The sequence below is a fragment of the Macaca thibetana genome, chromosome 18, assembly GCF_024542745.1.
Source record: "Macaca thibetana thibetana isolate TM-01 chromosome 18, ASM2454274v1, whole genome shotgun sequence".
Classification (NCBI taxonomy): Eukaryota; Metazoa; Chordata; class Mammalia; order Primates; family Cercopithecidae; genus Macaca; species Macaca thibetana.
This window is the reverse complement of record NC_065595.1, coordinates 22,625,394-22,641,750: the sequence shown is the minus strand read 5'-3', so window position 1 is coordinate 22,641,750 and position 16,357 is coordinate 22,625,394. Positions and strand designations below refer to the sequence as shown.

At 44.0% G+C, this 16,357-nt stretch overlaps 1 protein-coding gene across 6 annotated transcripts in view; it reads right to left on the bottom strand.

Moving 5' to 3' along the window:
* The window catches only part of FECH (ferrochelatase), a 90,819-nt gene that overhangs the window by 41,076 nt on the left and 33,386 nt on the right, over positions 1-16,357 (bottom strand). For 3 of the 6 annotated variants that reach the window (XM_050768064.1, XM_050768063.1, XM_050768061.1), the window contains exons 1-4: positions 16,072-16,280; positions 9,550-9,694; positions 2,780-2,899; positions 1,318-1,466 (exon numbers count right to left, since the gene is read on the bottom strand). In XM_050768064.1, coding sequence (XP_050624021.1) covers positions 1,318-1,466; positions 2,780-2,899; positions 9,550-9,694; positions 16,072-16,138 — 481 coding nt within the window. In that variant the 5' untranslated portion in view covers positions 16,139-16,280. Of the gene's footprint in view, positions 1-1,317; positions 1,467-2,779; positions 2,900-9,549; positions 9,695-16,071; positions 16,281-16,357 lie in introns of those variants that run through there. The other 3 variants (XM_050768060.1, XM_050768062.1, XM_050768059.1) reach the window with 2 other exon arrangements.

Sequence of the window (16,357 nt, the reverse complement as noted above, 5' to 3'; positions counted from 1 at the left end):
GTGTGTGTAGACAGAGTTTCACCATGTTGCTCAGGCTGGTCTTGAACTCCTGGGCTCAAGTGATCCACCCGCCTTGGCCTCCCAAAGTGCTGGGATTACAGGCATGAGCCACCACGCCAGGCCCACAAGAAATCTTTGATCGGGATAAACTGTTAATGACTGGAGTTTGTTCTCTATCAAGTAGGTGTGAATGGAGGGCTGACATTTTAAAGGTGCACTGCGGCATGCACGGAGGAACTGCATAAGAAATGCCCTTGAGCCACAGCTGAAAGTAGGAAGCAAGCCAAATATGCAGAAGCACAGTTGAACGATTTTCCATGTGAGGTGATCTGAGAAGGGGCCAGGACCCTTTGTTATTTTGTGCCATGGGAACCAGTGGACTCTGAGAGCCGCTGGAGTGGACGCTTGCTCAGTGATGTCAGGAAAGAGTGAAATGCTCCTTTTGGTCCTGCCTAGTGGAGCTGTTCTCCTTGAGGGTTCCCAGTGTCACACACCTATCCTGATCCCAAAGCTCTAAGATATATTTGCAATGAATGTAATTCATGTGTCCTAAGATGTACATGTTTTTGGTTTTAACATTTCTCATATCAGTCCAGTTTATAATAGATGGTGTCTTAAAATTAACTGGTAGTGCTTTTGTGTCTTAGTATTATACAAAAGCAGGCTGTCCTGCAATCAATTGTGTCTTCAATGTGTTTAATACGGCATTTTTACTTCATCCATGCATTTAGTGGTTCATTCTGCACACTACTATTCTGGATAGAGGTTCTCAGATGTGCACAATCCTCTTTTTGGTGCCACATCCATCGAGGACCTTCAATACCTTATTATGGTGGTATCCTGAGAGCTGACAGCATCACTGCAAGTTGCTTAATGTCTTGTGGCTTCCACGATAGCTAGCTAATACTGCTCTAAATATTCTAATTAGCTGTCCAACCAGAAAGAAAAGGCAATAGCAGCAGACTCAATTTATTTCTCAAAGATTTCTTTCCAGCATAATGATATATGCATCTTTTATTTATGGTATGTTGCTTATGCCTTATACTCTACTTCAACTTAACAAACATCTCGAACTTCCTTTTGAAACTCATGTCCCAAATCCTTAGGTTTTTTTCACTTGTAATGTAAGAAGTCATAGCAAAGGCTAAAGGTCAAGGGATGCCTGGAGACCTAAATTAAATGACCATGTATTACATAGAAACACCACAAATCGAGTTGCCAGTACATATGAAGCATTTAGCTTCTACTACTGTTTTGAATTTCATAACTACTTTGAAAGAACTAATCTAGTTACATGTTAATGAAGAAACACCATACCTGTGTTGGGGGACAATTCATCCAGCAGCTTCACCATACCCTCTCCCTGCTTGGAAGTCCATATCTTGATGGGGGACCCGCCTCCAATCCTGCGGTACTGCTCTTGAATCTTGGGGGTTCGACGTTTGGCGATGAATGGTGCCAGCTTACTAAATCATTTAACACACAGGTAAGTGGATTTTATTCCACCTTAGCAACCTGAGAAATGTTTTCTACTCAATAAAAAAAAAAAAAAATAAGCAAAATTTTAGAGAGCCTAACAAGATTAAGCCTTTAAAATAGAAGCTTGAGGTCACTGACAATAGCCAGCTGTCTTGTTGTAGATTATGGAGCTAAAGCTAGACCCGCTCTGAGGAATACCCAGTTGTGCTCCACAAGTTGTTCCAGTAGCACACCCTGAAGATTCAGGACGCACAACACCCACGCGGAGAACCCTGGATGTGTGCTAGCTACTAGAGTAACACATTTTGATCCCACACCTAATGAGAACTAGGATATAAGACAAAGGCAGTATACATTTCTCTTAATTTAAAAAATAAAGTCCATTAATCTTATAGATACACTTGCATATAGGAGCAAAGATGTATACACAAGACTATTCACTATATTCACTGCAATACTGTAAACAACCTAATTGTCCAACATGAAGCACGGATTAAACCAATGAAGTTACAGCCATATCATGCAATTCTAAAGAGTAATCAAAAAATGAGCCAGACCTATATATCGATATAATGTTATGAAACAAGATACAGTGTTAAGTTTAAAAAAAAAAAAGGAAAGTTTCAAATATAGTACATAAGTACCTTCACATTTGTGTAACAAAGTGGGGGAGGGTGTGTGTGTGTGTGCGTATGTATGTCTATACTTGGATATGCACAGACTATTTCTGGATGTAACAGAGTTGACCTCCAGGTGGGTAACTGGGGGTGCAAGGGGAAAGGGACATTTGCCTTTTACTGTAATTACTTTTATACTATTTGTAGTTATCACATGCATGTATTAATTTTTCATTACAAAAATCTATTTTGAAAGAAAAAGGAGAGAAGGAAGAAGGGAAAGAAGGATGAACGGAAAAGAAGGGCAGCAACAATCCATATTTATAGTACAAATGAATAATAATCATTGCTTCCCTGACTGTTAATCAGCCGTTAAGTGCCAAGGACAAATACATTTTTAAAAATCTTTAAAGGTGCTTAGGCTATGTCAAGTAAACCGCAATTTCCAGGGCTCTGGGGAGCAAAGGGCTCAAGGAGAATCCTCACTAACTTATTTGCTCTCTCCCCTTGAAATTTTCTGATATCATATCCTTCTGATATCCAATAGAAAACAATGCTGCTGCTTTAACCATTACCAGATACGCATTAAAACAATTTACTGGTTTGAAACTACAGAATTGAGAGACGCATGTCAATGCAGTGCCAAGGTTATAATCAAGTCGAGGTGTTTATATGGATCTCACTTCTGAATAGGAAGCGTCATGAGGTCTCGGTCCAAGAAGAGTCTCAGAAGGAAGTCGTGAACATCTCCGAGGGTTTCGGGGCCTCCCATGTTTAGCATTAATATTCCAGTTTTGGGCTTCCTACATAAAATAAAATACAATGGTTGATGTGTCACACTTCTGATTTTCTTCCAGGGTGGAATCTTGGTTCAGCCAGCAACCCTTATCTAACCTGTTCCGTACAAAGGTAAATACTACGGCTCTTTTCACTGCCATCACACGGATACCTATTCAGGGACATCTGTGGCCTCCAGTTCCTCATGGTCCCAGCTCAGACGCGGACCTTTGTCTTTTGGCTTAATCCATGATATCAGTCTTCACTCAGCTGGAAATGTTTCCCTTTTAAAGTCTCAGCCGGAACAGAGATTGAATCTTTAGGGACTGGGAGTCAAGGTAGAAGTCTAAAATTGTCCTGAGGCTAAAGCAGTTGTACATGTGAATGCCATGCGAATACAGAGGTTACCCGACCTCTCCCAACTTCAGGTTTCCTCATCTGGAAAACACAGCACCCACCACCTACTCAAAATGCTGTTTTGAGAAGTCAGTGGTAACAGCTTCAGTCACTTAGCACGTGCAGGCACATGGTAAGTTCTACTCTACACAGAGCAGGGTTACCCCCTAATTTTAAACCTCCACAGTCTAATACCAGCCCATCCCCACTCTTGCATCTACTCTTGTCTCTTTAGTCAATGATTAAATTAAATGAGTACTGACTGAAATTATGTTTTACATTTTATTGTATTTTTGAAATGGAGTCTCACTCTGTCACCCAGGCTGGAGTGCAGTGGTACGATCTCAGCTCACTACAACCTCCGCCTCCCAGATTTAAACAATTCTCCTGCCTCAGCCTCCTAAGTAACTGGGATTACAGGCACCCGGGCTAATTTTTGTATTTTTACTAGAGATGGCATTTTGCCATGTTGGCCAGGCTGGTCTTAAAATCCTGACCTCAGGAACCGGCCTCAGCCTCCCAAAGTGCTGGGATTACAGGCATGGGCCACCGTACCAGGACTGACTGAAGTTATTGCTTGTTCCTCTGCTTCCTTCTCTAGGACCTCCCTCTATTCCTTCACCTGTGGCTCCTGTTATGATAAACTTCTCCTCTCCATCCTGCATGTAAATTCACTGCTAGATAATTCCTGCAAGAACCGGTGCTAACATTCAAATTAGTCCCAGGGTAGAGAATCAACCACTGAATGAGCAGGAAGAAGCAAAAAGAAAGCAGAGCTCCATAACAAGTTTTAGGTCAAGCAGTTTCTGGAAACTTAAAAAAACAAAGTACTAGGCAAAAATGTAAACCTAAAATCCAGATCAAGCTCCGGAGTCAACACAGCCCAAAGCGAGCCAGGCCAGTAGCTCTCCACTCCTAAGCCCCTCCAGAGAGCAAGGCGAAGCCGGAGCAGGACCAGGTGCCTCTGGCACGCTGGCAGGAGCCATCAGAAGACCTTGTGTGTCCCCATGAACAGGTAGCCATGGGATGGCAATAACTGGGGAACTAAAGAACAAGGAGCATTTCTTCCATTCATTCATCTTTTTTCATTTTTAAAAATAGAGATATAACTCACATACCATAAAATTCACCATAATCTGAACAATTCAGAGGTTTCTAATCATAAGGAAGGGCAGGAAACCACCACAACTATCTAACTCCAGGACATCTTTACCCCACAAAGAATCTTTGAATCCATTAAAGCCACTCCCCATTCCCTCCCTTCTCACCCCTGGCAACCACTAATCTACTTTCTGGGTCTATAGATTTGCCTATTCAGGACATTTCTGGGTCTATAGATTTGCCTATTCATGTCATAGCATGAATCAGTACACTTCACTCCTCTTTATTGCTAAATAATATTTCATTATATGGTTGTACCCTCTATTCACTTTCAATATAGCAGCTGAAAAATAACCAGCCTGAAGTTTATCTAAACACCGTTATTACGAGTGCTGAGGGGTCCACTTCCTGAATCTCCTGTACCAGACCACGTCTGACTACAGCAGCGACTAAGCCGACGCTGCTGAGACAGAGCCTGTATAGAAAAACATTCTTTATGTGCTTGACAACTAATGATACTATGATGACACCTTTTGTTCTTTTTTTTTTTTTTTTTTTTTTTTTTTTGAGACAGGGTCTCACTCTGTCGCCCAGGCTGGGGTGCAGTTGCACAAACAAGGCTCACTGCATCCTCGACCTCCCGAGCTCAAGCGATCCTCCCGCTTCAGCCTTCTGAGGAGCTGGGACCACAGGCACCTGCCTCCATGCCTGATTACTTTTTAAATTTTTTTAGAGAGACGGAGTCTTGCCATGTTGCCCAGACTGGTCTCCAACTCCTGGCTCAGGCTCCCAAAGTGCTGAGATTACAGGTGTGAGCCATTGTCCTGGGCTTATGATGACATCTTAATGGGTAATTTTTAAACAATTATTAACAACATTTGGCAATAATGTAAGGCAGCAGCGTATGTCAAATGTAAACGGGTGGAAACTTTTCTTGATCAAACCTATTGGAAGTGAATGAGGTAAAAATCTGATTTCTCAACCTAATTTTTCAGAATACGAATCAATTCCTGGGGAAGGAGAAATATGGCATTACAATGAGGTCAGGGATTTTCTCATTTAGACCCCATTATAAAGATTAACTAAGGTCCCTTTTCACATCATTGTCTTCGACCAGGGTTTCTCAACCTCAGCACTACTGACGTGTGGGGCTGGAGAGTCCTTTGTTGTAGAGGACTGTACTGTGCAATGCGGGAGGCTTAACAGCATACCTGGCCTCTACCTATAGATGACAACAGCACACACCCCACCCCAGTGTGACAACCAAAAATGTCTCCAGACATTGCCAAATTTGTCCCAGGAGGCAAAAATGCCCCCTTCCCCCTACTGAGAATCACTGTCTTCGAGGAAGAGGGCTTCATCCCCTTTTAAAAAACCAAGCAACTGCAGTGAAGATGTGGTTGTTATATAACTCTTCCATGCTCAAGTCCTACAACTGCATTAACAGGGGTGTGTTGAGTTTTCTTTCCTTGATATTTGAAAATTCCAGATGCATTATTTTGTGATATTCCTTTAATCTTTCTACTTAGACCACCAGTCTTCTCCTGGGATCCTGTCTTTCGCCCTCAAAATCTGTGACTCACAATAAATTAAGTGCATTTCCCATGGATCGCTGCCAGTTAACAGATTACTGGTTAAAAAACCTCAGGCTAAAAGATTTACCCAAGCCACAGACAGTATCAGTGTGCAAACGGGATTTAGAGCTGTTTTTCATCTATAACACCTGAGCTCAGAACAAGAGTGGCTTTAAAGGGGATGCTACTCTGCCCTGCTCACGGTTTTGCAAACCCATGTTGATCTTACACATTAAAGAGATGCACACGACTTGAAAATACCTAAATACACACGCACTTAATTCAAAACTGTGTTGTGCATGATGAATAGCGCATTAGTAAGTCCTAGTCTGACACCCCTCTATTCTAGAATGTGAAGTGAAAGCTTTAGTCAAGGGCCTCCATCGCCTCTCCTTCCAGACAGAACACACCTGAGACCAAGGTCTGAACGTTCATGTTCCGTTTGTTTAAACATAAAAGTGTATACAGCAAAATATATTTAAAATGTCTCACTTGGAAAGGTTTCAACATTTTGCCATTTTTATATCCCGGACTCTCAAAATACAAGGTTTTTCCTTGAAATATTAAATGTACGTAACAGAAACTTAAGCTTGTCAATTCATAAACAATAATTCTATTCTACTCTATATGGTCAGCCTCAAGAAAAAGTAATAAGATCCCAGCTCTTCATTGAACCTCTAAGACATGATTGACCTGTGGGTCTACGATGCCTCTAGAACAGAATTTGGCGAACTACAGCCCAGGCACTAAATCTGTGTACACACATACACCCCTACTGCCTGCTTTTGTAAAGAAAGTTTTACTGGAACACAGCTCCCCTCATTGTTTATGTAATATCTGTGGCTGCTCTCACATTACAACAGCAGAGGTGAATAGCAGCAAAAGAGAGAGTTTGGCCTACAAAGCCTGAAAAATTTACTGCCTAACCCTTTACAGAACGAATCTGTCAACCCCAGCCTAGTGTAGTGTCTACCCTAGTACTGCAATCTAGTCCAGCCCAAGCATTAAGCAGCACAATGCCTTCATAATGTCTGCCATCAGAATAATCCACAAACACACTCATTGCTTCACCATTTCTAGTATTAAAAAACTATAAATCACCTACACGTCCCATAATGTTGGACAGGGTAGTTTATGACTTAATAAAATACTCTTCAGTTACCAAAATAATATAGACAAATATTTATATGATGATAAATAAAAAGAGGGCATTATAAATATATGATGTATAGTACGGTCACATCTTGCTAAATACATAGAGTGAATCTTAATAGTCATACAGACAAAATTGGCCTGGCTGGTCGTTCACACCTGTAATCTCAGCACTCTGGAAGGTTGAGGCAGGAGGACTGCTTGACCCCAGCAGTTCAAGACAAGCCTGAGAAATACAGTAAGACCTTGTCTCTATTTTTTTTTTTAAGAAGAGAGAAACAAAATATTGGGTGGTAAGACCTTTCATAATGTTTAAAGTATTTTTTTCCCTATCTGTATTCTCTAAAATGATCCCATGTATTTTATATAAATATGATCTAAAGTTACTTAGTAGAACTTAAAGATTTTCATTTAATTTTAATAATATTAAGGCTACTTATATTAATGAGTTGCCACTAGAATAACACACAAATGAAATAATTTTTCTTCCAGGATTCCACATTGAATCGGTTCTTCAGTTTCTATCAAATCCCAACCCTCAGTACTTATGGCTTAAGTGGGGAGAGGGGCTGGGAAAGGTAAGGAGAAATGGAATGGGTCCTTCTTGGCAGGCTGCCAGATGAAGAAGGTATCCAATGCCCATCCCCAAGTAACCTCAGGTTACACAGCACTAAATCATCATACTTATGATCATACAGCAGAAAATAATAAACACACAATAAGAAAATTTTGGTTTTGGCCAGGCACGGTGGCTCGTGGCTCATGCCTGTAATACCAGCACTTTGGGAGGCCACAGCAGGAGAACTGCTGGAAGCCAAGAGTTCAAAACCAACCTAGGAAGCAAAGTAAGACCCCATCTTTACAAGAAAAAAAAATTTTTAATTAGCTGGGTGTGGTGGTGTGCACCTGTAGTCCTAGCCACTCAGGAGGCTGAGACAGGAGGATCGCTTAAGCCCAGGAGTTCAAGGATGCAGTGAGCCATGATCACACCACTGTAGTACAGCCTGGGTGACAGTGCAACACTTCTCAGAATAAAAACGGTGGCTCATGCCTGCAATCCCAGCACTTCGGGAGGCCAAGGCAGGTGGATCACTTGAAGTTAGGAGTTCGACAGCCGCATGGCCAACATGGTAAAACCCCATCTCTGCTAAAAATACAAAATTAACTGGGTGTGGTGGCATACACCTGTAATCCCAGTTCCTTGGGAGGCTGAGGCAGGAGAATCGCTTGAACCTGGGAGGTGTAGGTTGCAGTGAGAAAAGATCAAGACACTGCGCTCCAGCCTGGGTGAAAGAGCAAGACTCCTTCTAAAAAAAAAAAAAAAAAAAAAAAAAAAAAAAAATATATATATATATATATATATATATATATATATGACTGGGTGTGGTGGCTTATGCCTATAATCCCAGCACTTTGGAAGGCCGAGGCAGGCGGATCACTTGAAGTCAGAAGTTCGAGACCAGCCTGGCCAACATAGTGAATTCCCATCTCTACAAAAAATACAAAAATTAGCCAGGCATGGTGGTGTGTGCCTGTAATCCCAGCTACTTGGGAGGCTGAGACATGAGAATTGCTTGAACCCGGGAGGTGGAGGTTGCAGTGAGCCAAGATTGTGCCACCGCACTCCAGCCTAGGTGACAGAGTGAGACTCTCTCAAAAAAATCAAAAATTATATATATATAATATATATATATATTATATATATTATACACACACACTCATACCTGTATAATTTTCATCACACAATGTGTGATCTAGGAGAAAGGTCATGGAGTTAAATAGGTCCTAGCTACTTTATCTCGCTCTGCCTGATATTAAAGGGTGCTGTTTCTATGTACTCATCTCGGTAACTTCCCTTTATAGAGTCTTCTGTTGCCTCTGTACAGAGGAAGACTTGGGAGCAGTTGTGACTTCTGTTACTAAAGAGGACCCTTGCAACAATGCCATGCCTGCTGCCAGCCACCAGCAACAGAAGAGGTGAGGTATGAAACATGTACTTCACTTCTTTAATTGATGATAAATCATATTACTTCCTTTATAATTATGTTCACTGTGTTAAGGGATGAAAAACAATACTCTAGTTTCCTATAGAAATTCTTGGTAGATCAGTTATTCGTTATCCTGTACAGAACATACATTTCATAGGCATAATTATGTTAGGTTCATAAATACATTTCCAGCATATATAATTTCTGTTATATGACATATTCCAGAACCAAATTCTTAACACAATTTGCAGACTGTACTCAACTGTGTCTTTTAACAATAGCCCTGTTGCGAGGAAAGATCCAGTGGGGAAGGAGGGTGTAAAATCTGTGGTTTAACAGCTGTTGAAAGGAAGCCAAGAAAATAGCACACCGCTCCTTCCACACTGGCTTTTCCCAGCACCTTTCCTCCTAGGCAGCTTGGGTCTACTGGTGTCTGCATCAATAAAGAGAAATCCTTATTTGTACCTGATGTTAGACTCATACCTCTTCTGCGGTTGAACTTGAGGTTTTGCATGCTGGGCATGCTGGGCTGTTTCTGTGGCGGCGGCTGCTGCAGCTGCACCTGACTTCCACCTCCATGGCTGACAGACCCTCCAGCTGCTGGATGCCACTGTGACAAAATTAAAATGCTCGCATGAAATCTAGCCGGAAAGTAATTTCTTCTGAAGAAGTCCTCAGAGCATAATTCCTGGATTTAAAATTTAAAGAGATGCGATGGCAGAAATGATTTTCCTAGCATTTCTCTGCCGGCAGGTAAAGGCACTTAAGGCCTGTCCAAGGGGATGGGGTGGAGGATCGCTCCCCTAGGATGGCCGATGAGAGCCTGCAGGGAAGCATTTTAGAAACTACACACACCTCCTCTCCCCACCTCGGCTGCAGATGTTGATACAATCCCTCACAAGAAGCCCTGTACGAGACCAACATGACTGAGAGTAGCGTGCTGCTCCTGTGGAAAGAGAAGGGGATGCAGAAAAGGTGAAAAGCCACCAATTTCAGGAGTGGCAACTGGGCCAGTTTTCACATAGCTGCAGTTCTCCCTTCTGCCTCCAAGCCTTCTTCAGAAAGCACTGGTGCTGAGAACCCAGTACTGCCCTTGAACCTTGACAAGGGGCCTCTGTTTCCCAGGGCCTGTTTTAGCCCTCCTCCCACTGCACCCCACCCCGCGGGGTATGCAGTCTCTACCACCAAGGAGACATGCCCCGCCAGGAGTCCACATCCCACGTACCAGACCAGGCTCCCAGTGCCCCAGGATTCCCTGTCCCCCAAGCTCCACACCCACTCCCAGGGTGGGTGCAGGCATCTTTTCTGGATCCATCCTCCTGAGGGAGGTTGTGCCATCAGTGTAGCAAGTCTTGACCTGAATGGTGGCCAAGGGATAGCCGTTTGCAGGAGCAAGAGTGGAACTAGGCATGCAGACCAGAGAATCCATCCAGGCTGTGGGCGAGACTCCTCACAAGGCCAGAAAGAGCTGGCGGCAGGAAGAGAAGCAGGAAAGTGTATGAATCAGAGGCAACTCTCCAAAGGCCTCTGCATTTCTGCAGGAGCTCAGAGTTCAAGAGCTCACCCTTCCAGGTCGTGATCAAGGTCTATTTGTCAGCATAGGAGGACAGAACATATTTCCCAGTTTGGTAGCTTGCGACATCCCACATACCATATATGTGCCTTCAAGTATACCCTTGTCCTGGGCCCCACAGGAGGTGGCAGTGGGCCTGAAGAACCCACCTGAATTGAGGAGTCCGTGTGCCATACTCAGCTGTCATATGAAGAGTACTAGTCCTTAAACATCCAGTGAAATGAAACTGAAGCCATAGAGGATGTACTGAAGATGGCCATGTGAGAGGGCGGTTACTATGGCGCCTGGTGCTATGCACATGACCTCTTCCCCATTCTCAAACCGGTCGGTTAGAAACCAGCTTGCCATCAGTCTCCTTCTGCCCTCCTCCTCCTAACAGGCAAAGGTGCCCTGAGGAGGAATTTAGGCTGTGGGTCAAGCAGCTCTGACTCTGAATTCAGCTCTGCCACTTACTAGCAATGTGACCTGGGGCCAGGTCTTCCTGAGCCTGAGTTTCCCGATCTGTAAAATGACACCTTGCTACAGGGATTCTTGTGAGGAGGAGAGCAGAGGAGTGAAGCGCTCTGCAGCATCCACCATGTGATTAGTGCTGGCGTTAGTTTCAATTGACAGTTTCTAGAGGATGGGAACTATACCTGCTCTGATGTTATCACCTAGCATGTCTGTGAAATAGAAGAGAATGATATCTCCAGGCCCTTAGATTTCCAACCATCCAGATTGTGCACATTCCCAGCAGAGCCAATTATGTGAGCTTATGCTAAATAATCTTTACTAACTCAAAGTGGAAGTGCAAAGATTCCATAAAGAAGTTCAATTCCATCTGGTTTGAGTTGGTGTTTAAAAAAAAAAAAAAAGAAATTCAATTCCAAGGCTCAAACCAACTCACATCTCCTTTTTTACATAAGTTTAATTCTGAACTTCATCATGGGATTTAACCAGGTTCCTAATCATGCTGCAATGTCCCTAATTCCTTATATGAGTGAGACTGTATCCGATTCCATGGGATATGAGAATAAAACCTTGGCATTCCACAATTTGACTGCTGGTATAAGTTTAGCATCCCAAATGTGAAAATCCAAAATCCAAATTGCTCCAAAACCTGAAACTTTTTGAGCGCTGACATGACACTCAAAGAAAATGTTCATTGGAGCATTTTGAATTTTAGATTTTCAGATTTGGACTGCTCAATCGGTAAGTATATTCCAAAACCTAAAAAAATCTGAAATCCAAAACACCTGTGGTCCCAAGCATTCAGGATAAGGGGCACTCCATCTGTAATAAAATGACATTTCCTCCTTCAAACCTAAAAAAAGGAAGGAGTTCCAGGTGTGGTGGCTCACACCTGTAATCCCAGCACTTTGGGAGGCTGAGGTGGGAGGATCGCTTGAACCCAGCCATTTTGGGGCAGCTTGTACAACATAGAAAGACCCTCGTTTCTACAAAAAATTTAAGGAGTTAAAAAAAAAAAAAAAGAAAGAAAGGCCGGGCACAGTGGCTCACACCTGTAATCCCAGCATTTTGGGAGGCCGAGGTGGGTGGATCATGAGGTCAGGAGATCGAGACCATCCTGGCTAACACTGTGAAACCCCGTCTCTACTAAAAATACAAAAAAAAAAAAAAAAAAAATTAGCTTGGCATGGTGGTGGGTGCCTGTGGTCCCAGCTACTCAAGAGGCTGAGGCAGGAGAATGGCGTGAACCCGGGAGGCAGAGCTTGCAGTGAGCCGGGATCGCACCACTGCACTCCAGCCTGGGCGACAGAGCAGGACTCCGTCTCAAAAAAAAAAAAAAAAAAAAGAAGGAAGCGGTGGGGAGGGATTAGATTTTCCAACTAGTAGATGAGGATTTCCTAGTAAAATCTGGGAGCTAGTAGCTTTTCAAGCAGCTTAACTATTACCATGTCCTACTTACAAAATTATGTTCTCCATGGTTCACCAGATTCTCAGAGAGGAGAATGATATTGCTACCAAGGGACCCTTTCCACTCAGGTGAGTTAATACACTCACCCTTCAAGGACTCATCTAAAATACTCCTCTCCCCTAATGATCTGAAGATTCTAGAGAAATGAAGAGTGTCTCCTACCAAACAATTAGCATTTGTCCAGGCTAAAGGAGTTTAAAGCAAACATTCAAAGGGCCAACTGAGACTCTGGAAAAGACTCAGCTCACAGTTGAAGAGAATCTGATGGCACAGGCAGCATTGAGTGGCGTAGAGAGTACGTGTTCGGAAACCAGAGAGATCTGAGCAGAAATCCCACACGGGACCAAGAGGCTGTATGGCTGGGCCTGGGCAACTCACTGAGATGCTGCGAGTCTCACTTTTCTCATCTGCAAAATAGTGATAAGGCTACTTCTGCAGGGCTGCTGTGAAGATAAGAGGGGAAAAATATGTCCAGCCCCAACAGCAATGCCTTGCCACACTGCATGTGGTTAAGCAAAGGGGTGAAGAATATCCAATAGTACAGACTTGCCCATTTATGAACTAAGACCAAGTAATTCTGCCCCTCCTCCTTACATGGATAACTGGTCTACCTTTAGAAGGCCTACAAACAGGCCAGGCACGGGGGCTCACACCTGTAATCCCAGCACTTTGGGAGGCTGAGGCGGGAGGACTGCTTGGGCCCAGGAGTTTGAGACTAGCCTGGGCCACGTGAAGAGACCCTATCTCTATTATTTTTTATTAAAAAAAAAAAAAAAAAAAAAGAAAGCCTACAAACAATAAAAATGATCAAACCAAGAGATAAGCAGCAAAACAGAAGATGACAAAAGAAAACAAAACTCCGCCGGGCGCGGTGGCTCACGCCTGTAATCCCAGCACTCTGGGAGGCCGAGGCGGGCAGATCACAGGTCAGGAGATTGAGACCATCCTGGCTAACACAGTGAAATCCATCTCTACTAAAAATACAAAAAAATTAGCCGGGTGTGGTGGCACATGCCTGTAGTCCCAACTACTTGGGAGACTGAGGCAGGAGAATCCCTTGAACCTGGGAGGCAGAGGCTGCAGTGAGCCGAGATCACGCCACTGTACTCCAGCCTGTCAACAGAGCCAGACTCCATCTCAAAAAAAAAAAAAAAAAAAAAAACGAAAACAAACAAAACAAAACAAAACAAAAAAACTTCATAACTCCTGCAGTGGTGAACACCTGTAGTCACAGCTACTTGGAAGGTTGAGGCAGGAGGCTCACTTGAGCTCAGGAGTTCAAGACCAGCAGCCTAGGCAACGGTGAGACCCGGTCTCAAAAAAAAAAAAAAAAAAAAAAAAAACTTCTCTCAAAAAACAAACTTCATAATTCCTGGACAAATCCAATAGGTGATCATTCAAAAGTATACCCATGACTTAAGAAGTTCGTAAGTTAATAAGTATCAACTGGTTCTTCAAAACCAAATTAACATTTTGGATCCTTGCAGGTGAGGCAGAAGAGAGTAAAAGGCGAGGTACACAAGTACTGAAATCTATGATGGCCCTTTTCTATCACACAGGAGATGAAGATTACTTCAAAAGTACTTATAAAGTATGCACCATTTTTAAAATTAACAACAGAAATAAGGTTCTATATTGTAACTATCAATAAACATAGTGGGTGCTTCAAAATATTGGTTAGTTGCTGATATGGAGCCAAAATGTTCTAATGTCTTTTATGTAAACCCTAAAACTCTTTTATTATCCTAGAATTTTTTTTTCTAATTACATAAGACAATATATGCTCAGCAAAAAAAAAAAAAAGTTTGGAAGGCCAGGCACACCAGATCATGCCTGTAATCCCAGCTACCAGGGAGGCTGAGGCGGGAGGATCACTTGATCCCAGGATTTCAAGGCTGCAGTGAACTATGATGGCACCACTGTATACCAGCCTGGGCGACAGAGCAACACTCCATCTCTTAAAAAACAAAACAAAACAAAACACGTTTAAAGTTTGGAAAGAAAAAGGCACCAAGAAAAAAAATAATTCATATAGATAGCTAAACAGACAGACAGATAATATATGGCCCACCCCAGGAAGCTTATTAATTCTGTAATATGCTAGATACATAAAGTATAAAACTTTGCTTTTCCACTTTTACTTTCAGAACTCATTTTCAGAAATACTCCTCAATGTTTTCTCACACAGAAGTTGATTTTTTCCTATCAACCAAAATGATGATTATAACTACACCTTCAAATCAAAGTCTGTAACACAAATAGACTCCAAAAGTATTTCTGCTAGAGTTTCTGAATCCTTCCACTTTTAATCTAGACTACAAATAATTTAAAGTTCACGTATTGTTCCATGACCTCAAATCTAAGGCCTGTCAGACTTCATTTGCCACAGGAAAGGTCAATGAAAGAAAAGATTAGTTCAATACTTCTTTCGGCCCCACGACTGGCACTGTGCTGCCTCTTCTTTAAAAACAATGTCCTTTGTCCCCCAGTGCCTTTAGTGAGCTAGCCTCATTGTACACTGGGTTCTTATTATTTTCCTAACAAAGCCACCTCTAATGAGATATGGAGGTTCAGAGGGGATTCTCTCCACTCCAAGTCGGTGTCAGACTGATGAACTTCCTAGAAAAATATGTCCGGTCTGTGTCCAGTCACCGTTCAGATGCATTAAATAAGCATCTTATTTGTGGCAGCCTTCTACATGAATGGCTAGACATTTTGAAGATGCCTGTGTACCTACTGTGTGCCAGGCAAGGTGCTCATGTTCAAGGCAAGCCTTAAAAAAATTAGGATTTCAATGTACATTTACCAAAGCTCTGGCGAAGTTAGGTGCCTTGTTCAAGGTGTCACAGTTGGAAATGCTGTCCCAGCCAGGTGGGTGAGACCCACAGTCCCATCAGCTCATCCTGCGGTCACAACCTATTCACGGTTTGCATCAGAAACATGGGAAGCTGTTCCTGGGTCTCACATGTTCTCCAAATATCTCTAGAAAACAGCAGCCCAGGCTGCCCCACGGTGGGTCCTACTGCCAAGGAGAAGTGGGCATAGAGGGACCAAGGGCCATGGGCTTTCCTCAGCAGGGAAGGAAATGCAGGGCAGATGTCCATGGTGGTGATGATGACGATGCCTTCCTTACTGTCCTCTACGGCAGGCCCATAACATACCTTCCCTGGTGTAACCTTCTCAACAGTCTGGTTATTACAGGCGACAAAAACCAAGGCTCTAGGAAATTCCAGCCACGGCTGCAAGCCACCCAGCCGACCGATGGGACTTGAACCTGCGCCTCCTGGATCCAGGCGCCCTCCCCGCGGCCCCCCGAGCCCTGAGTGCTGCCCTCACCCCTCCCTTCTCCGCGAAGCCCCTCGCCCGTTTGCTCGCAGTGCCACCACGGCCGATCCCGAAATCCCCGGGACGCGAGGGCCCCGGCTCCAGCTGCCCGCTCTGCCCACGCCGTCTCAGGGACCCTGGCCCTGGCGGCCGCCGCGACAGACCCACTTACGCGGATCGCGGAGCAGGACGCCCGCGGCGCGCAGGGCCGCAGCCATGTTTGCGCCGAGTGAAGGCATTGCCCGGGCAGCCTCGGCCCGAGTGGGGGCTCCTCCCGCGTTGGCGCGCCCAGGTGTCCGCCCAGCAGCGGCCGAGCGGGGCAGCGCTCCCCACGCGCGTCCCCGGCCCCCTGACCTCGCGCCCTCCCGGCGCGCCCGTTCATTCGCTGCCGGGCCGGGGCGGGGCCTCGGGGGCGAGGCCAGGCGGGGACACGCCTCTCGCGGAGAGCCCGCCCCAGC